General features: G+C 45.1%; 1 protein-coding gene across 1 annotated transcript in view; it reads right to left on the bottom strand.

Annotated features, from left to right (window-relative positions):
• Positions 1–25,286, bottom strand: part of DNAI3 (dynein axonemal intermediate chain 3) — a 1,122,635-nt gene that overhangs the window by 902,565 nt on the left and 194,784 nt on the right. Inside the window, exons 7-8 of the mRNA XM_086954055.1 lie at positions 19,524–19,723; positions 4,850–4,966 (exon numbers count right to left, since the gene is read on the bottom strand). Coding sequence (XP_086810181.1) covers positions 4,850–4,966; positions 19,524–19,723 — 317 coding nt within the window. The remainder of the gene's footprint in view (positions 1–4,849; positions 4,967–19,523; positions 19,724–25,286) is intronic.

Below are 25,286 nucleotides of genomic sequence, written 5' to 3'. Positions count from 1 at the left end.
CCTCTGTAGTCCACACAGAACCGTAGTTCAGGTGTGGCTCCCGGCGCTGCAGCCTTTGGGACCAAGACCACTGAGCTGCCCCAAGGACTGCTGGAGGACTCAACCACCCCTAGAGCAAGCATTTTGGAGACCTCCTCCTTGATGCAGGCTCTGACCCTGTCAGTTACTCTGTAAGCCTTGTGCTTTACAGGTAAGCGGTCTCCTGTATCCACATCATGGACGCACCAATCTGTGATACCAGGAACCAGAGAGAACAGATCTGGAAACTGCCCCAGCAATTGGCGGCAGTAATCCTGTTGTTCAGGCGTCAGGGTGGGTGAGAGGTTAACTCCATCCACTGACCCATCTCGCTCCGATGCTACCAAGAGGTCAGGAAGAGGCTCGGTCTCCTCTTCCATCCCATCATCAGTTGCTAAGAGCATGCCCACTTCGGACCTCTCCAAGTGGGGCTTAAGGCAGTTAACATGTATGACCCTCAAAGGGTTCCTGGGAGACAGCAAGTCCACCAAGTATGTGACAGGACTCTTGCGCTCCACAACCTCAAATGGACCTGTCCACTTATCCTGAAGTGCACAAGGCTCCACTAGGGCCAAGACCCACACCTTTTGTCCAGGTTGAAGCTCTACCAGAGTGGCATTCTGGTTGTACCACTGCTTCATCTCTTCCTGGCTGGCTTCCAGATTTGCCTCAGCAAGTTGCCTGAATTGCCTGGTTTAGTTTCTGAAGGCCATTTGTCCATTTAATTTTGCCATCTGCACTTCATGTGCCCTGGTTGCTGCCCTGTCTGCCAGCTCCTCTGGCGACAGGACTCTGCTGAAATCCACAACGCCTTCTGGTGGTTCTATTACCATTGCATTCTGTGGCTCCCTTGACTCCTTCCAGGCTCTCAGCGCCTTGATGTAATGGGCTTTCTTTTTGCATCCTTTGTAGGCAACTCTGAACTTCTGACAGTAGCCTCTCAACTGCCCTCCAGTTCCCGGTGTTCCCAATCTACTTCATCTATTCCAGAGATTATGGAGGGTCTCTTCCAGCAGGGAGTGAGCCAGGCATGACTTCAACTATTGGAGATCTCTCAGCAAAATTTAAAAAACAGAAATCTGTGGCTGCGTTATAGCTCTGCTCTCACTATGTGGTGATCAATAATTTACTGTACATTAATCACAAATGCAAATTCGAAAATCCCACTGCTGCCACCAATGTTAGAATTGGGGGTCTCTGGTTGGCACAGGGACCATCTCCTCTAATCAGGGCAAGGGAACTATCTCTTTAGAATAACCCCTGCTCACCCTTTAGGTTGCGTGGCACGAGCAGTCAAGGCTAAACTTCAGGGCGATGTGTCAGTTAAGCATTTGTAATCATACACAGCAAATACACTGATTCCCCCCACAAATAGACACCAGGCGGTAATTCTATGAAAATACATACTCTCTTGTAAAAATATATGCAGGCAGGTAAAATTATCACAAGACCTTCTATAATGTTTTAAAATGGGGGGCACAAGATTTCAAAATGGTAAGTGTTGCTTTAGATTTCAGAAAAATGCTTAGGCTGCTTCCATCTGGTTCCAATCACCTTAACAATAGTTCCACCACTCTCATGGCACTATTTCCAGGCGCTGGTACAAGGTTCTTGAGGGTTGTGCGCTTCGTAGCGCCTCGGTACGCGTTGTTTCTACTGAGGGGTACGAGTCGTACTAATCTTGTGCAACTCATCTCATACTCCGGGACGAATTTGAAGGCTCCGGCCAGGGTACGCGCCTCACGCAGGCGGCGTACCGGGCTGGCAGGCAAAAGCGTATCGAAACAAATACAGGCGCACAAGGTTAACGGGGAAATAGGAACATTGCGGGGCCCGAGCCCGTTGCAGCAAGTTGGTAAAATACGGTACCTGGGAGTGCGCGACGTACAGTTTTTAGTCGTCCTTTTTGGCAGGGGACGAGTCGTACGCTGTTAGTGCGCTTCGTGGCACCAGCGTATCTCCGGGTCTCTCTGATCAGCGGGCTGGTTCCAACAAGCAGTCGCAGCCCACGACCTCCAGTACGAACTGTACTGGGGGTCATTTCAGAGGGGCAGCGCGGCCTGTATTACTACTTGGAGGAAAAGCGGGGTGGCCCGGTACGTCCAGGCGTACGGGCGGCCGTCCAGGCGTAGATCGCGCTCACAAGAGGGATTCCAGCAGGAAGGGCGAGAGAGCACTCTGGCACACTCCAATAGCGGGCGGGGTGGCAGAGGAGCAGGCGGCCTGACCCGAGGGGCAGAGAGTGGCTCTACACGAGTGGGGCTCTCAACTGGCAGAAAGGCAGGCCAGCTCCCGAGTGCCACGGCCCTAGGAGGGGGTGAGGGAGTGCAGTCCCAGCTCCGGCGGGAGGAACACACGGCTCAATCCACAAGACGAGCAAAGACACAAGGAACCCACTGTTCCTGGGGTTCCATTCAGGTGGCCAGCTCAGTCAATCCCTTGGAGATGATTTTCAGCACAGCAAAACAAAGTCCTCTTTGGTCTTCTCCTGTCCTTCCTCAGCAAGGCACACTGCAGGCCAGTCCTTCAGCTTCTTCTTGGTCCTTCTAGTTGGGCAGAGGTTCGTTGTGGGAAAACTGGATCTGATTTGTTAGGAGCAGGGCTCCTACATTTATAGATAGTTTCTTTTGTTCTTTCAGGCCGGGGAGGGGGGGCTTTGCATAGTCCATTTCAGTTTTGGAGCACTCTGTTTTGCTGTTCCTGGCTTCTCCTTTCAGTGTGAGGGGCAGGGACAGCAGACGCTCCGCAGGAGGTGGAGCCAGCATTGAAATGACAAGTACAGTCAGGAGCATTCTGTTGACAGTCCTCCCTCTTCCTGGGCCAGGTGTCGGGCAGAGTCATCAGTCGCTCCGCAGGAGGTGGAGCCAGCATTGTGGTGGCAGAGCACAACCCTATTCAGAGTCATGGGGCACTCCCACCACCCACTCTGGTGTAATCCCTCTATTCACCACCTGTCATCCCCAGCCCTGTCACTCACACAACCCAGACAGCAGATGCACATCCTGGCAGAGGCGGCTGAAATGGTTAGGCAAGCAAATGCTAACTTTCTAAAAGTAGCATTTGCAAACACAGGATATTAAAATAAACTTTACTAAAAGAAGTATTTTATTATATTATTTTGAGTTCAGGCATACTAAACTTCACTTTCTACCATGCTCCCTGAGTCTGTTGGGATTATATAGTGTAATAATTCCAGCAGCCCATTCTGGCCTATGGAGAGTAGGTAGCCTTACACTAATGAAAAACAAAAAGGGCTGTAATTCAGTATTAGGACATGCCACAAACATCAGGGTTTGTCCTACCTTATGCTTACAATGCACCCTGCCCTAGAGCCTACCATAGGGGTGACTCACATGAAGTAAAGGAAAGGTTTAGAGGCTGGCACGTGTGTGCACTTGACCAGCCAGCATGACAATACCAGACTGCACGCATGTTCTGCAATGGCAGACCTTAGACACATTTTAAAAGGCTACTTCGGTGGGTGGCGCAACCAGCCGGGCCCACTAGCAGTATTTGTATTTACAAGCCCTGACCCTGCTGGTGCACTTTACTGGGGACTGACAGTAAATCAAATGAGCCAATCATGGAAATCAATCACAGGTGCACTTTACATGGAGAGCACGTGCACTGCTGGAAGGGTTGGCCATGGCGCAGTGCCCTGAGCAGCTAACACCAGCAAAACATCTGAGGCACATCAGCAAAAAGTGGAAGGGAGACTCACGCCAAGGTGCCAGGTCTAACACCTACCATAATTTTGCTTACAAGCTATCCTCTACATTGTCATACTTTAGGCCTATGTTGTATTGATATTTTATGACTCAATAAAGCCTATTAAACTTAAAAAAAGATGTGGTATCTGTATCAAAACATTGATTATTGTAAGGCTGAGAGCTGCACTGATGACAGTGGAGAGACAGGCCCAATACAAACCTTATACACCAACATTTCTGTTTGTCATTCTGATTCTCCTATTTTATTTAGGACAATCTGCCTTCAGTGAGTGGAATGCTCCAAAGTTTTATAGTCCTTTTGCTCTGGATATACTAGTTTCTCTCGTGATAGGTCCTTAGCCTCTGTCTCATACCTATATCTTGGGTACGCAGCCTTTAAAGTCAGTATGGCCCTCAGCACGGTATGTCTGCACATGTATGTCAGTTCTCACAAAACACATATATTTGTGTACAAAACCATAGTTCTTGAAAACCCAAACTGTTAAGCTGTACATTATCTGGTATTAAAATAATTTTCACCCTAATAGCAAGATGAAACATAAACGGCAAATTTAAGTAGTCGTCAACACATTATTTCTTGCAGGTCAAAGCAATCCACAACATTTTGTAAAAAAAAAAGTTACACTTTCCAAAACCTAAACGCGGAACTGCATGATTTATTTAAAACAGTGGAAACAAATAAACGAAAAGGAACAACCTCCCAAGGGCACAATTACACTTTGCTGACGCAGGAGTAGTCATGCCATAGATATCAGATCCACTAATAGCTAGACATACTAGGTTTTACTCAATACCAACCCTCTCCCACCTGCAATCCTGGCCATGTAAGCCATATTAGCACACTGAAAGAATGATGCACATTTCTGTGGGTACATCCACTAAATGTGTACATGCTGCGTAAGTTCTAAACATTACTGATTTCATCTGGAACTCACAACTGTACATTTAAAATTGAAGATGCATAAGTAGAGCCAGCTTCAGAGTGTGTGTTCTCCAGACAATGTGAGAATTAAGGACGCCAGCACACAAATACACTATTGCAGCCTAAAATGATTCAATAATTTTCAACCTATCAGTGGTATTTAACACAATGTTTTTACCTCAAAGTAACAGAGTTGAGAAAATCCTTCAAAGGCTTTGATGTCAAGTGCTTCTTTTGGTCTTCATCTTGAAACTCTCGAGGTTCATACTGTGTACTGGCATTTCTGGGGAACGTCCTAAATCAGTGGATGATATGTGAATGAGGTAAATGTATGTGCACAGCTTGTAATATTCTTCATTTCAGTGAAGGGTGATTGTATGATCTAGCCGATTAAAGATCAATTAAAGTAGCTAATCTATTCCCTGGGAGATTACAGATTATCAAGAAAGAACAATGTTATGACTAAAAAAAAAACAATTACGTAAGGGCTCATTTCCTTTGTGATAATAGCATTTGCAATTCGATAAAAACAGTGTAAGTCTGCAAAAAGAATACATCATGCCAAACCTGGTACTATGTTGGCCCTTTCACAGTCATCTAACTTGAAAAGAGTATTTATCATTACTATAATATACATTTGGAGGCAAATGTATTAATTTTATATTGTTCTGAGGCAAGTATTTTTTTAAATACTTTAAGGAATTCACTAGCTAATCAATAGGCTCTCTAGTCTGTAGTACATAGGATAAGAATGTAAGACATTATATTTCCCTATCCCAAGTGTGCCCCAGTATAAAGTATTAGTTCCTTCATTTGTAAATTCAAGCAAACAACACCTGTAGGGCCACGTAATAGGAATTAATCTATTTTCGATCTATTTTCGAATTGCAGAGGAAAAGTTCTCTAATGCGTACCTTTCTTTTTTTCCCCAAGATGACACACAGGACCTGGATCAAGGAGGAGCATATATCCAGGGAGTCTTTGCAGGGATTTAGTTCTAGGCACAAGACTCCCAAAACTTTCAGGCGAACCCAACAGATATTTATGATGTGAGTGTCTAGCCTGTTGTACACCTGTGATCGTTAACCCCACAAAACAGGATTATCTGCAGGGATGACATTCTGAGTGAAAAGTGTTAGAGGATTTATTACATTAAACAACAAGTTACTTACCTTCAGTAACGCATTATATGGTATAGAAAATATCTAGCTGCTGATTTCTTACCCCTGAATTTTCCAGGCATCAGACTGGATCAAGAAACATTTGCGAGAGCAGTAATCCTGTGCACCGTCGGGTGGCTCCATTCCGCTCCGGGTGGTGTTATTCGTGCCGCATATGACGTTGCAGTCATCTATATAGGCGCCACCCAGGCACGCGTATGTCAGTTTATTTTTACGACTTTCCACACGAAACCATGCAGAACCATGAATTAGACTGAGCAGTGTGTCCTCAAACCTTGGCCCTGAAAAGTGAATCAACCCTAGCTCCAAAAAGTGTCCTCAGTGGGAGGCATGGGTGGGTCTGTGTTATATCTAAGGGTTTTACCTTACATCTTCCCTGTTTCTCTGCTTCTGCTGTTCAGCCAGTGTGAGTGGAATGTTAGTGTGAGTGTGATGTCATTGGAGTGTTTGGTTTGCTGTTAGTGGACTGTCAGTTGGATCCTGGGCTGAGCAGCAGAGAGGATGCTCCTGGTGGGGCTTTGATTACATAAATACTAGAAAACCTATCTAACCATCTAAGAAGAATAAACTTATCATTTGTAAACTATCTAAGTCTTCTGGAATTCCTTCCCAGGATGTAACATAAATTTGGCAACGAGGGTGGGATCTGTTCTCATGTTGCACTTTATTACATGTTTTTCCTTCATTGCTTATTATTACGTCACATTTCACCTGGCTTATTTTTAGTATGTTTTTTCATACTTATGTGCATTTGCAATCTTTCTACTGCAATTTTTATTGATTATTCTGTGATGTTATTGCAATGTTGCTATTTACATTTTGCTTCCTCTTTGTTTATTTTATAAAGAGGGAAGGTGTGTTAAAGCTAAGGTTTTTACCTTACAACCTCCCAGTTTCTCTGCCTCTGCTGTTCAGCCAGTGTGAGTGGAATGTTAGTGTGAGTGTGATGTCATTGGAGCGTTTGGTTTGCTGTGAGTAGACTGTCAGTTGGATCCTGGGCTGAGCAGCAGAGAGGATGCTCCTGGTGGGGCTTTGATTACTTGTATACTGGAAAACCTATCTAACCATCTAAGAAGAATAAACTTATCATTAGTAACCTATCTAAGTCTTCTGGAATTCCTTACCAGGATGTAACAGTCTAGAAGGAATCTGCAGCTAGATAATGTCTCCGCCAGATAATGCATTACTGAAGGTAAGTAACGTGTTCATCTGATAGACTTCTTGCTGCAGATTCCTTACCTTTGAACAGATATCCCAGTCATACCATCCTGGCTATGGGCTGCGGACAAATTACTAGACTAACAAAAATATAAGACCGAACTGGTGAAATGCCCATCCCTGCATATCTGACTGTCCAGAAAGTAGTGTTGGGCAAATGTGTGAAGAGATGCCCACATTGCTGCCTGCCAGATATCCAGGACTGGAACACCACAAGCCAACGCTGTGGTTGCAGCTTTTTGCCTGGTGGAATGGGTCCATAAGCCCCGAGTAGGCTGCTTTTTGGCAAGGGCATAGCAGATCTTAATACAGAGAATGAACTAAAGCAACATGGTTAGTTTCTGAACTGCCCAACCTTTTTTAGCTCCCACATATCCCATGAAGAGTTGGTCATCCACCCAGAACGTTTGTGTGGTCAAGGTAGCACAAGAATGCTCTTTTTGGGTCCAGACTATGGAGTCGCCCCTCTTCCTCAGAGGGATGCGGAGGAGCATAAAAGGTGGGCAGTGAGACTGACTGACCCAGATGGAATAGGGTCACCACTTTAGGTAGCAAAGAGGCCCCAGTGTGAAGCACCACCTTATCTGGAAATATCATAAGATAGGGAGACTTGGATGATAAAGCCTGTATCTCACTCACCCTCCAGGCAGATGATATTGCCACTAGAAATGCTGTCTTGAGGGCAAGCAACCAGAGGGGACAATTATGTAGCAGCTTAAAGGAAGCAAACATGAGATAAGTGCGAACCAGGTTCAGGTCCCAGTGAGGTATAACGAACGGCATAGGGGGAAACATACGTACAAGCCCTTTCAGAAACCTGCTCACAATAGGGGACTTGAACAAAGAGTATAAACCCAAAGTTAATAATTGAGATATAATCAGATATTCTCTACTGTATCCCCCTCAAAAATGAGACTATTCTGGAGCACTCCCATAATGTATGTATCAGTGTGTACATCCCCTTGAGCATCTGTCTGTCATACTTATGTTCACGACAAATAGCCATGTTTTGGTAAAGTATGCCCCATAAAGTATTTTGAGCTGGATCAAGCAGAGGTTAGACCTTATCGCCACCTCCCTTGGATGCCGACATGCCTCCCTCAATCGTCATCCTTCAATTTGCCGAGATCTCTCTCCCATCTGTCCAGCAGCTTTGAGAATGGAGGTGAGGAGGGGGCAGGGTCCTAGTGGCAAGTAGGGTATTATATACAACTGAACTGGCATGCCTCTGTAGTGGGGTACTCAACACCCTGTATTCTAGTGAACTCTCATCCAGTACTTCAAGTTTGGGCCTATTTAGCCACAAAGGAGATACCTAATTTGTATACATCTTAAACATTGGCTTCCCGTTAGCTCGTACTGGGCTTGAAGTGCCTCGAAGGTGATTGGTCCATCTGCCAACCTCACGTCCCCTAGTTTGCATATCCTCAGGTCTCATTTGTTGCTTGCCTCCAATCCCTTTAGTCCCGCCAGTCCCTCAGGCCTCAATAAGGTTGCTTCTATGGTGAGCAGTGAGCCGGCCCTGCCATCCAGTACACTTTGTGGTTTCCTGCCAGGGCTTGATCACCTTCACATTGGGGGCTGGTAGCGTCGTCAGTTTCCCTTTGCTGCAGATTCAACTGTTATATCTCCCCATGGCCATCATCCTCCTGTCTAAGTACCACCAGCTGTTTCACCTGGTAATATAGTCGAAGGTTTGGCACTGAAATGCCCCAGTCAAAGGTTTTCCTAGTCAGTACAGACAATGCTATACATAGGGCCCTGCTGTCCCAAAGTAATAGCAAAGTCATTGCATCTCAACCACCTAAAAAAGCTATCCGCATGGCCAAGTAAGGATAAAGGTAATCTGCGCCAGTGTCCCGCTTCTTTTCTATAGCCATCTAGCAAGCTGCCCGGGATTTTATCACTCAAGAGTCTGTCTGTCCCGGTTCTCATATATGCTCAGACACTGGAAGCTTCCCTCTGAAATAGGGATCAGATTGTGCCATTTGGCCCTTGGTGTTCAGTCCACAAGTGGCTAGAGACATGAATTATCAGCATTTATGCACAATCTGGAGGCCCCGAATATTTCAAAGATCCCTGATGTTCTATGGAGTTCTCTGGGTCAGCCAAATATAGCAAAACACTGTTTGCATAGAACGAGACAGCATCCTACCGATTGTGGTCCCAGTACAAGCTGCGTAATACAGCATCGCAGATTATACAATTTGCAAGTGGCTTCACCGTGCGGAGACAGGGGACATCCCTGTCTTGTCCCTGTCCCCAGGTCAAATTTGGATGATACCATACCATCCACCCGGCCATGGGCCACGGGACAAGTGTATATAAAGCTAATCCATATTCAATCAATCAATCAGGATATATAATGTGCTGCTAATCACCAAATAGGTTATCTAGTCACTTGCAGGTACTGGAGGCTTATTCAAATAGCAAGGTTTTGAAGGCCATTTGAAATTCCGGAAGTGAGGTGATGGTCCAAAGTTGTGTAAGGAGGCTGTTCCAGGTCTTTGCTGTGATGAGGGAGGAGGAGCATTCTCCACTTCTGCTTCGGTAAATGGGAGGGGAGGGGGAGTATGGGCCAGAGAAAGGGAGGCAGAGCATATTCTTTTCAACAGTTGGTGGATGTTCAGGAGGTGGTTTTTGTAGGATGGACCATGTTTGTGTAGAATCTTGTGTGCATGGGTCAGCATCTTGAATTGGCATCTCTTCTGTACGGGGAGCCAATGGAGTTGCCGGAGGTAGGATGTGATGTAGGTTCATCGGGGAACGCCAAGGATGAGTATTGCTGCATAATTCTGTATTGTATGAAGTCTCTGTAGGAGGTGTGAGGTGATTCCTACCTAAAGGGCATTGCCAAAGTCCACGGAGCTGATGATGAGGGTCTGTGTCACAATGTATCTTGTTTGTAGGGGTAGCCACTTGAAGATCTTACGTGGCATGCATAGAGTGAAGACGCTGGCGGAAGGGCCAGCGTTGATCTGTGATTTCATGGTGAGCTTGTCGTTAATGATGATTCCGAGGTTTCTGGCGTGGTAGGAGGGAGTGGGTGCGGGTCCTAGGTCTATTGGCCATAAGGAGTTGTTTCATGTGTTGCTGCTGTTACCGAAGATCAGTACTTCAGTCTTTTCTTGTTCAGCTGCAGTCAACTGTTCTTCATCCATGCTCGGAATGACGGGCCAAAGTCCATTCGCTCTAATAGAGCCATTAGATAGGACCACTCCAAGAAGTCGAAGGCCTTGGAAGCATAGAGGGCCAACATTGTACCTGGCTCCTATAATCGACCCTCCCAGGTCAGACAGCTAAAGATGCATCTGAGATTGTGTTTTGTTGATCTATAGGGCATGAAACCTGATTAATCCAGGTCCACAATGGTAAGAATCACTTGCATCAAGCATGTAGTCAACACCTTCCCTAAGACTTCCACCTCAACGTTGAGTAGGGAGATTGATCTAAAGGATGAACAGAGTTCAGTAGGCTTTCCTGGCTTGTGAATGAGGACTATATGCACCTGTTGGAGGTCTGCATGCAGTTCTCCTTGTGACTTCGCTTTCATGAGCATCATTCAAATGCTTGCCACCACAGGGTGTTTAGGGCCGCTCGGTGTCTTTCCCCCTTGCAGTTGTCTGAAGGTTTCTACTGTGTCTCCTTCCTGTATATCGCCCTTGAGTGACCTTGATGCCTCCCTCCCCAGTTTTGTAATTGCGATGTCTATGAAAGAGTCATCAAGCTCTCCAGAGCAGCTATTTTCGCAACCCTGGTTGTACGCCCCCTCGAAATACTCTGTGAAGGCCTGCACTAGCTCTGGGGCTGTCTCTACTCCGTTGCCCCCTTCCGCTCGTATTCTTGGCACCCACATACAGCACTCCTCTCTCTTTGCCAGCCATGCTAGCAGCTTACCTACATTATTCCCCACCTTCTATAGTTTGTGCTACTTCGCTCTGACTAGTGACCTGGCTTCCTAGTGCGGAAGTCTATGGTATTCTCCTCTCGTGGACAAGCCTCTGGAAAGCCAACATCTCATTTGGATGCTCAAAATATTGTGCCTCCCACTCTAATAAATTGTTCTCCCTCCTTTTCCCTATATTGTGGGCAATTCGTTGCCCCCAAATCACTGTGTACATGCTTCCAGTGTGGTAACAACTGAGGAGACCTACCTCTCATTCTCCTTAAAGTATGTCTCCTTGGCCTCTTGGGAAAAGCACTTAGTCGACCGATCCATTAAGAGCCATGGATCCAAACAGCTGTGTAATGGTCTGAAATTCCCTGTGGCAGATAGCATATGCTCCTACATCTCCCTGTCTGATCGGCCGGGAACAATAAAAAGTCCAGTTAGCACGCTGATTGCATTGCATTTGCAGCATAGGAGTATTGCTTCTCTCCCGGGTGTGTGACTCACAGGGGTCTTCCATCCCCAGAGCTGCAAAGACGCTGCTCAGCCTGACATCTTCCTTGGGTTGTTCCTCCCTTCCCCCACCCCCTGGCCATCCTGTCTAGCTCACCATTCAGGGTGAGGTTAAAATCTCCACCACCACTATTAGTAACGCATCAGGGATTGCCATGATCCAATTCGAAATGTTCTTGAGACCCATTGATTGGAGTTCATTTGGGAGGTACCAAGAGGCCACATATAGCCCTTTGCCCTTCCAGGTACTCCCTTTGGCACCCCTGGGGGTCTTCCCATGTCTTGTCCACTTGTTATGGGATCGGTTTGCTGACCAATATGCAGGTACCCCATGAACCTGTTATGAATCTGGCATGTGGCAGTCAAGTGCACCTCCGCCTAACCAGGAAGTCATAGTTACTTCCCAACAGATGGGTCGCCTGCAGCAGGAGCAGGTGGGGACAGTGCCTAGTTGGGAACCTGTATACCATCCCCCTTTTGAGTTTGTTGCCCATCCCATTGACATTCCAGGATAGACTCCTGAGGGATGCTCCATTATGAGTGAGGTGTCGTGCACCAGGTGTGTTTGGCAACAGTGTCACTGTGTCTCTGTGTGTCTTTTGAATAAATCTAGTATTTGCTACTGCGCCTCCTCCCTTCTGTCGATCCCACCCAACTCCCTAGCACCCCCTGCTACCTCATGAAAACATCTTAATTTCATGTAAAATAAAATGGAAAAACCAGCGTGTGACTAAGCAAGAAGTGAGTAGCAGTTTGGATTGTTTCTTAGGGTACGAAAAATGTAATCAGCATCTAGCCTTTTTCTGTGGCACAGACACACTCGTTTGCAACCCTCAAGGTGATATATTCAGTTTGAATTTTTTTCCTAGTCAAGAAAAATTCAAAAAGTGTCTGGCTCCTTCGTGGGGGACAGACACTCTAGTCTGTGCTCCAGTTCGAATCCAGAGGCTGATCTCATCTTAGCCAAAGAAAAAATCCAAACAGCGGCTGCTTCCTTGCTGTGGCACAGACAGGTTAATCTGTCCCCCAGCTAGAAGCCAGATGAGGTTTGGATTTTTGTCTTAGTCTTAGTCTTAAAAAAAATCAATCAATATCTGGTTCCCTGAGGAGGCACAGACCCATATGCCTGTCCCCCAACAAGAAGCCAGAGGCTGTTTATTTTTCCGCAACATAAAAAATACAATGTGTCTGGCTTTTTTTGCAGAGGTGCTCAGATATGTATATGTGCCCTAGCAAGGAGCCAGATGCTGTTTACACTTTTCTGATATGCCTGTGCCCCACCAACGGATTTTTTCTTAGCATATTATAAAATTTAACAAGTGTATGGCTCCTTTCTATCGCAAATACATATTCCTCAGTGCCACAGGAATAAACCATAAAGTGTCTGACCCTTTTTTATGTAAAGAAAGAAAATAGGTGTCTGGCTCCTGTCTTGGCAATAAACACACAATGCTGAGGCCAAGAAAGGAGTCAGATGCTTTGTGCATTTTGTCTTAGCCATCAGTGCCCCTGCAAGGAGCCAGAAACTTCTTCTAGTTAAAACTGTACAACACAGGTGGGTGGACCCAGCATCCATAATAGGAAAGGCCTAAGGAACAAACTCATAGAAAGCACAAGAAAGAAGCTTGAATTAGGTTGATTTTTGGGGTGTGGGTAGCTCAGTATTTGAGTCCAGGATCAGCTGGCACCTAGAATAAACTACAAGCCACAGATTTGTAAGAAAACTAGATACACTGTGGAGACCTGAGTGCTGTGGCTTCTGTGGATGCCACCACCATTTGTTTGACTTCTTTTTCCTACCCAGATTGCCCTGAAAACATCAAGCATTCATTTAAAAATAGACTTCCCTCTCAGTTCCATGATAGAAAATTCTGTAATTTGTGAAAAACATCAAAAGTACCACCACTCAGTGTTCCCACACTTTTACAGAAAGAGCACAGTATCCTAATGTGTGGGTGGGCCTATGATAATGGACAGGAACAGACCAAAACTGTGACTGAGTTAAGTCAATATACTGTCAATGTGGTTTTCAGAAGGTTAAAGTTTTTGGCCTGTTCCATTCCCATGTAATGTGCCCACCCACACATGGGTGGGACTGTTTTTATCAGGAGAACTGTAGGAACGTTGGATTGTGCTTCTTGGCCTTTTTCCTGGACTTCTGGAATTGTATGTAAAACAATCATGAAGCTATGTGATTTATTTACCCATGATATTACATTTGCATGACACTCTGGGTAATCAAACCTGATGAGATTCATGCAAGTCAAGCGCCATGGATAGGTCTATGTTTTTACTTTTTAGATATCTTTAGGGTTGATAACTTTCCGAGTTTGTCGGCTGGCCCCAGGCACAAAAACTGAAGGCATCCCTTATGTAAGCTCTCTCATCAAAGACATTCCTTAGAGTCTGTGATCCCTGTTCAAACCGACGGAAAATCAAAGTATGTGGGGTACATTCACAATCAGGAAGCCAAAACACAGTGAGGCAAACTGGAGGAAATTAACATGTGTTGAAAAAGAGGCTAAAAGTCAGAAAAGTGCCATGTTTGTTGTGATCTCCAGGTCCACAAGTCATAGTGAGGAAAGTATGGCACCCAGCTCTAGGAACCTTGGGATGTTTAGATGTTAAAACATATGGTTATGATATGCTTCCATGCAGCCCAGGTGTCATATTCATGCCAAAAAGACAGGCACCATCAACTGGCATTTAACTTTCAGTTGATTTCCAATTTTCTCAGATGCACTGTGGGACAGAACCCAGATTCAACCCGTAAGTTTCTGGCACCACCAGACTAAGAAGACCCAGAGAAGCATATACTGGGGTCAAGCCTTAGCAGAGATATATTCATGTGTGAGAGAGAGCGGTAGGAACTACTGTGTTTTGGAAAATAAATGCACAAAAATCGGACAGATGTCAAGTGCAATATCTTCAACCAACCAGGCAGCCACATTAAGAACAGGTCTGATTGGCATGCAGCGAAAGATGTAGCTGTGTAGATGGGGAATATATGTGCCTGTGGTATGTTTCCATATAGCCTAGTAGTATTACCAAAAACACATACCCTGAACTAGCATTTCACTTTCAAATGGTTTCAATGTTCTTAGATGCAGTGAACACCGTGTATACAGATGGAGTTCACACCTAGGCAGCAATATGTTCTAGTACTAAGGGTGAATGAAGGGAGTTACCAAGTTTTGGAAAACTATAATTTTCAGCATGTTCTTTCAAGCAGACAGTCAGAGCAAAAGAGGTCTGAATTGTACAATAAAAAATGTTTAGGTTACATAACATTTGCAATATATGTGTCCTAATTGCATATTTTCCCTCATCCAAGTTTTCTTTTTTTTTCACTTGACTGCAAAATCACATGCAGAAAATTTTCATATGGAAAATATGTAATCGGACAGAAGGGAAAGTTTCTTACCTGTAATCCTAGTTCTTCAGAGGTTCAAGATGTGTTGAAGGACGTAGTTGTTTAATACCCATTCATGATTCTCTTGAATGGCTCTGCTGAGAGTGTTCACTTGAATATACTGGAACCCAGAAGATGGACAACTGTGACCCAGAGATTACAGAGAATAACCATTTCCAGATTGCTTCCAAATCCAGAGAAAGAGATCTGAATTGAGGGACTCCCTGCTTGTTCAGCTAATGCACAGTCTTTGTATGGTCTCTTTGATCAAGGAGGAGGTTTGTCTTGAAAGAAGCCTTTAGGGCTAAATATAATGATTTCAACTTCAGTAGATTGTTGTGATAGGACTGGTCTCTCAGCGACCGCTGGCTTAAATCTGGAATGGTGGTCCATGTAAGCACCACCATCTAAAAAGGAGGCATCCGCCACTATGGTTTGAGTTGAGATGTCTTGATGGAAATGTATATCTTTCAGTAGGTTCTCTGAGTGACACCACCAGTTGGGTGATTGTGTTGTGTGAGTTGTTTGATTCACTTTGTACTCTCATCTTCCGAAGAGTTGTTCCCATTGACCCTCCAGATGCTGATGTAGTGGCCTCATGTACAGGTGTGCATTCAGGACCAGAAAAATTAATGATGCTATTGATCGTAGAAGAGAGGCTATTCATCTCGCTGTTGGATGGGTCGCTGTCCTCAGATTCCAGCAAGTCTGAAGGACAGATAATCTGTTCTACTCTGAGGAAAACACTCTTGTGTGCATTGTATCTAAGATCGCTCCCAGGCAGATGGAATGGTTTCTTACCTGTATTCCTAGTGGATATATGTCGTTACAACGCGCGCGTTACAACGACCTACCATTACAAGGCGGTTGTAACAACGCAAGTCGTTACAACGACTTGCGTTGGGGGGGCGCAAATTTAAAACATTTAATTTACTATTCCAACACCAGTCCCCATGGATAGTAGGGAAGGTGTTGGGATAGTAAATTAAATGATTTACTATCCTCGAGCGCCCCCCAGCGCAATGCGTTTTAACAACTTTCGTTGTTACAACCGTGTGGTAATAGTAGGTCGTGGTAACGCGCGCGTTATAAACGTTGCGCACCATTCCTAGTTCTCTTTCAGGGGTATTTCCACTGAAATTTTTAGAACTGAATAGTCCTGCCCCCTTGCGGGGATCCCACGAATAGTTCCGCCCATGTGTGGGGATCCCAGAGCACTTCTTGACAATATCTGGCATGCTAAGTATCATGCATCAGGCATTATACTAATGCATTTCAGTGTGATGGTCTGCATACCCGCACTGAAATAGGAAATCACGCATTATAGCACCACTCACAGCTGTGAAGCTGCAGCACCTATAATGTGTGCACAATTCTGAAAGCTGTGGCGGCGCATGGTGGTGTGCAGTTATCAGATTCATTTTAATTGGCATGTCGTCCTGCTGCCCGCTGTGCAAGTGGAGGGGTGACATGTTTAAGTTAATTATCAGGCTGTTCAACATTGCGGGCAGCTGAGGTGATGAGCATGCTGCTCGCACCACAGCAGCATTGCCTCGGCCTCTCTGACATGGCAAACCCAGCCCCACCAGCGTTGGCAGCTGCTGACTCGACATTGTAAGCCAGCTGCCACCCTGCATCAGAGAGAGCTGCTGCTCGCCACTTTCGGCCCGATGTGTGCAGTGTGCGTAGTGGTATGATCATGATTGATCCCGCGGACTAGAGGTCAACCGACTCGGACCTGACCCTTTCGGTGCTGCCAGCGGGGCAGGGCATCCTACGTGTAAGCTGAGAGAGCCTGTACCAGCCCGGGGGGAGAGGGCGCATATGTCCACAGTGCCGTCTCCGCTCGTTGCCTACCTCAAATGAAAGTAACTGCAAGATTAAACCTTCATTTATAACCTCTGAACTCGTAAAACTATCGATGTTTTAATAAAATGTACACCCCTTTGCTCATTTGATTGGCCAGATGTATAGTCGAGCAGTCAAGAAAGTGAATAGGTAAAACTTTTTATTTTATGTTTGTCACAGGAGAAGAAATTAAAGAGGAACACCTGCTCAAACCTTTGGTTGTGCAGTCTGCAACTTGGCTACATTCAGTACCCCAGCGACAGATGATGTGTGCTATCATGTGAGGAGACCCAATCTGGAAAACAGTCCTCATCCACCGCCTTCTCTTTTTTCCCCACTATAGCAGTCATTATGCTGTTCTCTGTACTTGAGGTGAGGCGGGCACACGGCGTCAGTTTTTGCAACAGATAATCTGACCCTACTACAATTACTGACTTTGCTAAAATGTACGTAGCGTTCTTTTGTTTGCAGTGGCATCTCAGCGTCAATGAGAGCGGTGCAGATCTGAGAACTTGTTTAGTTTAACAGTACGGTCAGCTTAGAAGGGCACTAGGTGCTTCAGTTTCTGGTGCTTTACAGCAGTTTTAAGATCTTCTTACAGTGTCTTGTTGATCAAATAGGTGTAATTTCTGTTATGTTATGTTATGTTATGTTATTATTATTATTATTAAATGGGTTTTAGTGAGCGCAGACTACCCGGAGGCCTCGTAGCGCTGAGAGTGACTGGGGGGCAAGTGAGGGTGGTGTGATTTACGTGAAAAGGAGGGTTTTTAGTTCCTTACGGAATTTTAGGAGATTAGGTTCACCGCGCAGGGAGACTGGCAGAGAATTCCATGCCTTGGCCGCATTCCAGGAAAAGGAGCGGCCTCCCCATCTGGCACGTTTGACTTTGTTCTCAGTGGCCAGAAAGGCTGTGCTGGAGCGCAGCGACCTGCGGGGGAGATATGGAGTAGCCAGCGAGCAGATCATTGCTGGCGCTTCCTTCCACTTAGCCCTATGCATAAAGCACATTGATTTAAACAGTGTTCTAGCCTTGATGGGTAGCCAGTGGAGTCTTTTTAGAGCAGCAGTCCCTGAGTCCCGCCTGTTAAGGCCCAGCAGGAGGCGGGCTGCTGCGTTTTGCGTGACCTGGAGCTTCTTTGTTGTAGTAGCCGGGGCCCCTAGGTACAACGCATTCCCGTAATCTAAACGTTTACGTTTATGTTATGTTATGTTATAGGGATTTTTATAGCGCACAGCTGCCCCAGCAAAGGGGCGTCCCGGCGCTTTTGAACAGGCAGATAACACACATAACGCCACACAGATTACGGATAGGAGCAAGAAGAGAAAAAATTAAACAGCCTTAGGAAACAAATGAGTTTTAATGGCCCTCCTGAATGCAAGTAAATTGTCAAATGCACGGATATGGGGCGGAAGCGAGTTCCAAAATTTGGCCGCCATAACCCGGAAGGACCGGCCTCCAACTCTACACAACTTGAACCGAGGCACTACCACCAAATTTTGACAGGCAGATCTCAAGGAGCGAGAGGGAGCATAGGGGATAAGCAGATTCTCAAGAATCTGAGGGGAGGACAACTTGAGGATCTTAAAAGAAAGACACAGAGTTTTAAAATCGATCCTCTGCGCCACAGGCAGCCAATGAAGAGACCGAATGGTTGCACTCGCAGAGCAGAACCTCGGAAGCCCCACCAGTGCTCTGGCCGCCGCATTTTGGATGCGCTGCATCCGGGCGATTTCCGCCCGGTTCGCCCCTAACAGGAGCGAACTGGCGTAATCGAGCCGAGACAGAATGGTGGCCTGAATGACCAACTGCCTAATAGCGGCGTCGAAGAACTTCAAGATGGGTCTGAGTCCTCAAAGAATCCCGAAGCAAGTGGCTGCAACTTTTTTGGTATGAGCGCAAAAACTAAGGACCGAGTCTAGCCAGACCCCTAAGTTTTTTACCTCCGATACCGGGGTAGGCGTATCACCTAGCTCGGGCGGCCACAACTCATCACTCCACCTGTCACGATGTTTGCCAACAACCAGTATCTCAGTCTTCTTGGCATTCAACTGAAGACAGTTGGCTGTCATCCAGTCAGCCACCAACAAGAGCCCTGCTCTGAACCTGGGGGCCTCAAGGTCTGGCTCCCCACTCAGCACAACCGCCAGCTGCGTATCGTCAGCGTAGGAAACGATGGTCATGTCCCACTGTTTGGCGATCGCAGCCAACGGGTGAACATAAAGGTTGAAGAGTGTGGGGCTTAAAGCCGACCCCTGAGGCATATTTATATGTTATCCTGGTCTTAATTACTTCATTTTGCTTGCCAGAAAGTGTCACTCATATTCGTTAAATGTCACTCATATTTGCACTGAAATTATGTAAATGTCACACATAGCAATCGGAACCCTGGGCAGCTAGGATTTAGCTTGCTTACACTTGCCAGGAATAACCAAGGGGATTCCTGGCAGGCGTAAGCCCGTTTAAGGCCAGCCATTTGTAAGGGAGAACAAAGAGACCAACAATTGCACATAGGCTTCGAGAACTTAATGTCGATTTAAAAAAAGAAGACAGCACAGAGGTTTGCAAATTTTCCAGCAGCGAAGGGGTCAAGCAATTCATAAGTTAGATTCCGTTTATTGTAGCCCATGCATCAATGCTCAGAAACATTTCACACAAGTAGCAACATGACAGAGCTTGTTATTTTCAGACATCTTTAAATACTTCTATGAAAGCATTAACCCGCTAAAATCCAGAACATATTAATCAGGTAGTCAAAATGTATTACTAAAGAGTAATAGGCCTGCCTACCACTTAGTTTGCGTACTCGCTTCCTTTTCTTGAGGGACAACTTGGATGCCAGTGTCCCTCTCCTTCATTTCAATGGTGAAACGTTTATCTTCATAAGAAGTGCATTCTATGTAGCCATCTTTTACATCTAAAGGATTTTGATCACGAAAGGAAATTGGTGCACCAAACTTTTTTCGGATTCGGGAAACCATATACTTGATCTACAAAAACACAAGACGTTTAAAAGTTCATTATTCTTCAATTAAAAGGGCAACAACTTCACTAAAAGTCACTTGTACTCCATCACTCATGCCTTAGATTCTCCATTCCACAAACACGCTAGTTCCTCAAAACAGAACAATGGTTTGGCATGTGTAATGCTTATAGGGTCCAGGGAGAAGCTGTATCATAAACTCTCGTTTCTACATTACCTTTCAGTAAAACCCTAGATATTGTAGACCATACAACACAACTATTTACAATGTAGACGATTCGATGCAACCATATTAATCATTACTGTTTCCTTGAAACAACGACTTTATTTATTGACACAACAACATATGTAACAGTAGAATGTTCAAGGCAAGGTCATCATACAAGTGGTAACATTGAAATAGACTATATAGTCACTGAATACGAGGCATTTTCCAGGGATTCACATTAGCGCATGGTAGTACTAACCAAATGGAAATGAGCTTACATTCAAATGGCTGGTACTGCAAAGAGAAGAAGGTTGAATACTCAGAAGCAAAAACCTGTATCAGATACGGATCCTTTATAAAGGTATACAGGATATAAAAGATCTCCCTAAGCAGGAAAGGTATGAGTAAATGCAGAAAACGTTCTTCTTGTGCCAAGGGACACAAGCTGCACCCAATTGTTGAAGTCTGGTGGAAAAAAAAATAAAGCCTGGGATTGTATTTTACCCACTGTATAGGGTTGCTTAAAAGTTGAGGTCAGAATACTCCATTTGTGCTATGGTCATACTCTTACGTAATGGCACAGGCATATTCACACTGTATGGAATCCTGAATGGGTGGGGTCTTAAACGCAAATCTCCCAGTAAGAGTCTTGGAGCACACTTCTCACTAAATATTACTGTTTTTTATGGAAATATACTTATAGGCAAGAGGGCAGTGAGTGCATAAACACCTCTTAACCACTCTTTTGAAGGCGGTTCATTAACTGAACAATATATGCTGTCTGGACTAGAGAATGAGACAGATGGCTACTGATGTAATATTCACATTTTCTGCTTATGTGCCCATCACTGCATTTCATATATTATTTTCATTTCGGGTGCATTTTTTCTCATTTACAAACATTACATTTAGGGTTATTTCCACTTGTGTAGTGCTTGTTTTATTATAGTTTGATAGTGCATCAATTATTCACCTATATGTATTCAAGTAGGTTAGAAAGTTTTATAGAATTAACTGACGGTGCAATAATAGAAATATTTGATTTCTTGCATAAATCTGGGTACAGACAAGTATGAGGCGGAGAGGATTTTTCAAATTCCTTGGAGACAGATATAGACCAAGTAAAAGCTGTAAACACCCTTTGTGAAGACCACAGGCAAGTACGTAGGATCCAGCCTAGCCTTATTGGCCTGCTGGGAAACCAGAACTACTGAGCGCAGAGACAGACAACAAATATCTTCATACACTTCATCACTTTGGTTTTTCCACTCAGGCATGTGTATGAGAGGTGTTCTTAGAAACTCGGTAATGGAAGAGGTGTGGCGCCGCGGCCAGGGCGACTGACTCTGGTATCTGGGGATCACGGTTTGATCCCCGCTGCCGGTGGCAGAGTAGCCCAGCACCATGTGACTCTGGGCAATAGCTTTCTTAATCTTCCATACGGCCCCCAGCGCCTAGAGACCCTTACGGGTGATTGTTTGCGCTTTACAAACGTAGATTAATATTATATTATAATATCTTTTGGCACCAAACAGCTCAGCTAAAGGCAAGAAGGCAAGGGATGGAGAACAGAGACTCAGCCCAATTTTAAATGCAGGGAAATTCGGAAACAAAACATTATAATGTTGCAATCGCTGTTCAAATTATTTTTAATAATCATTTTCAGTGTCACTGTTTTGTTCATTTTTTAGAGGTATAAGTATATACATTGTATGCACTTGGATAAGAGTTGAATTCAATAAATTCATAAAGCATATTCATAATGTGTATTTGTGAGTCTATCTAGTCATGGTGAAAAGAGATTTGGAACTGACAAACCACAAATAATCCTGTGAGTCTCACAGGATTTATCTTTACACAGAATGCACCATCCACATGTAATGTTCTGGTGGTTCGTAGACTGCAGTACACCAGGTTTCATGTCCATATTTAATAAATTAGCATTGAACCTGTACTGTCATCAGCAGGTTTAGAAAACCTAATTTCGGGCCAACCAAGGGCTGTTCAACTTTTCGCAGTCATGTTCAATCATAGGAATTGTTGATTGGACTGTGATGTTATTAGTCATGAGAAAGTCACACTTTTGTTCTGATCTAATATGCTTTTTAAGATACTCAAAAAACATATTTGGGACAAAATAATTGTCATGGAATGTATTTATTTCTGGTTTCATATAGCACAAGCTGGACCCAATAAAAGGATAAAGAGTTTTACAAAAGAAACCAGAAACACCATCGAAACAAACAGTACAGCACTGAAGAATACATCGACTATTGGATATAATCTACAGTTAGGTCATTTTCACTCATTTTTACAATCTTATGAAGTACACTGAACTCAAAAACACAATGAGAAGCATCACCAGCAGGGACCGGAGCAGGTAAGCGTGGTGGGACGGGCTGGGTGAGAGGGAATGTCAGACAACTGAAAAGGATTTATTTATTTATTTATTTTCCCCTATTCCGTCATCTGGCGACACACCCCTGGCCCACCGCACTGCATGGTTAACTGAGTAGATTGAGCAAGCGTGTGGGGACTGTATATTTACTTACTGTCTCCAGTATTGTTACTTTTTCTCCCTTTGCTTCCTGCGGTAACATTTGAACACACCCATTAGAATGTTACTATAAGAAGAACCCAACCAGAGCAGACCATGAGGCAAATGGACCCCTTACACTGGGCAAACAGTGAATTAAGGACCTACATTAGGATTATGTATGGCACTCCTTCCTCCACGTGTGTTTTTATCACAAGTGCATGCATGGTATGAATTAGTATATTTTTATGTCACATGTGCCACATTTGTTGTAATTTGTAAAAGTTGTATTTAAATGAGCAAAAAGTGTCAATCTACATTTTCTAACAATGGTGTAGATGGGGGAGTTGAGGGAGGGAGGGGGCACTCCCACACAGGCAGCACAATTTTTGGGGTCAGCGGCCTCCCCCCGACCCCCACTCTTAACTGCGGCTGTCGTGTGGCGGCCACCATAGGAATCGCCAGCACCTCCCCTTGTAGTTCCGTAGTTTGAGGGTCTGAGGTTCGGTGGTTCCGAACCCGTTCAATAAAGGTCGTCGGAAATAGACGATTTTGGTGTCAGCGGACCGCAAATCACGAGTGCGGTGTGTACGAGTGTTTTCGCATTAATCGATCAATAAGAATACTACGTATTCAGGGATTTCGTTTGAACCTTCGGGTTCCTTTAAGTGAACGGCAGCCATTTTGTGTGGTTGCCCTCACATAGGCGATGATTGCGGCCAAGCGAGTCCTTGGGACACGTACACCTTAGCTGACTTCTGTGTGACCTAGCCGAACTGACTCCCTTGCCCGAGGCTGACCTCGCTGAGACAGTTCCTTGTTAAGCAGCTGGTCAGATAAAGATCAAAGAGCAGGACATGCTGAATTTACAGTACACTGCACCCACCTTTCTATCTCGCTTCCAATCTATTTCTGCTCCTTCCTTTACAACATAATCACTGATTTGGGTTAAGGTTTTATGATGGGTTTGTCCATCCTGATTGAACAGGAAAGTTGGAATTTGCTTGGTCATTTCTGGTGGGCTGGACAACGGAAAATGGGATTGTCGTCATGCGATACTTTTGAAATGTCACCTTTTGATTGGCTAGTTTGTGTGTAATCGATGCTACTTTGGATTGTGATTTTTGGCATAAAAGACCATGTTCCGCTCTATGAATTTGTGCAGTCTCTAGCGAACCACCCGTGTTGTGCTTCGTAGATCTCTGTTCCTGGTTGCAGCCAATAAACTTTGGTCTTTGACGTCATCAAGAAGTGTCCCGTGTCATTGTTTGCCAAGGCAGGGGAACTCGAAGACATCGGGCGTTTTCCCTGGCGCCGCTGGGTTCTAAAACCCGGTTCTTCAGTTGGCGCCCTACGTGGGGCGACTTCAGCGGTACCGGTCCAAGCCCGAAGATCGTGGAGAGCTTTGTGTGGAAATTCTGGAGGAAGGCCTGCCACTTCATCGACCCCTGTATGTCGTCGTGGTCCGAAAGTCTTTGCTGCGAGGTTCCCCGCTTTCCGACGGCTACGAAGGACTGCTAACCTGACTGTGGCCCTGTTTTGGAGCCTTAGACGATTTGTAGAGCGAGACGATAGAAGGGTCTTCTGGTGACGCCATCGACATTTCAGTTAAGTATGAGTGGAGCGTCTCCCAGTCCTTAGTTTGTTTGGTATCCCTTTGTGGATCGCTTTGATTTGGTACCTGCAGGCCCCAAAGCCAAGGGACTCGTGTATTCGCGAGACTATCGTTTTGAGATATCCCTTGAAGTTTGAAGCTAGACTAGTGAGCGAAGATGCCTGGTCTTCGCAGACTTGGAAAGATATTTGGGTGTGGTTGTTCTAAGGATTCCCGGTTAGAGGATTCGTGTCCGGTTCCTCCGATTGGAACTCCAACATATGAGCTTTTACGTGAAGCATGGTGTGGGTCCTATTAGTTACAATGGCATCTGGGTAAAATATACGAAGAAAGACGGTGTCCTACAGTGGCCCCGTTACGGTAGCTTTGAAACAGAGATTCTAGATAATCTCGAAGGTAAACTGTTCAAGAAGAAAGCCCGGCCGGCAATGTTTGACTCTTTCCACATATGGCGCAAAGAAGCCAAACAGAAAGAAATTAAATTAGTGAAGAAGAATAAACGAGAACGAGGTTTGTCAATGGTGCAAGTTGCTATAGCGTATAGGGATAATGAGGAAGAGCAAGAGAGCGAACAGATGCTTAGGGTTAGGAAGTTAGCGGTAGATAAGTGCTACCCAGTTTTGCCGCTTAAAGAGCAGGAAGCGGCGAAGGATCTTGTGAAAGATCCTTTAATGTCGCATCTATTGAGTTCGCCACCCCCTTATGCACAGAATGCTACTGCACCACCGCCACCAGTTGTAGTTGCGCAACCTCCGGTTGTTGTGCCACCTGCAATTCCTCCACAGCCAGCTCCTCTTCCGTTGGCTACTATTCCTTTGGCGCAGCCTCCTCAGGGGCCGCCAACTTTGCCTCCCCCTTTGTCTGCTACTCCTACGCCTATCTATAATACTCCTTCTGTTCCGACTTTGGATTCTTCTATTATTGTTCCGTCTTCTTCTCTTATTCTTTCACCTTCTCCTTCTACTAGACAAAGAATGACTGCTGCAGTTTCTGGTTTCTTTCCTCCTTTGTTGGGACAATTGGGTAGGTCTCCTGTTAATGAGCGTAGACAATCCCGTAGTCAGTTGCCTGATGCTAATGCGCGTACAGTTTTGGATCACATGGCGCGTAAATGGGTTACGTACGCTACACAGTATGATCTTGAGGGTGTTATGGATGTTTTCTTTCAATGGGAAGCACCAAAGCAACGGTACGTCTTTGAGATGATGTGT

Source organism: Lissotriton vulgaris, chromosome 1_1 (genome assembly GCF_964263255.1).
Source record: "Lissotriton vulgaris chromosome 1_1, aLisVul1.2, whole genome shotgun sequence".
NCBI lineage: Eukaryota > Metazoa > Chordata > Amphibia > Caudata > Salamandridae > Lissotriton > Lissotriton vulgaris.
This window is presented reverse-complemented; position numbering and strand designations above follow the sequence as displayed.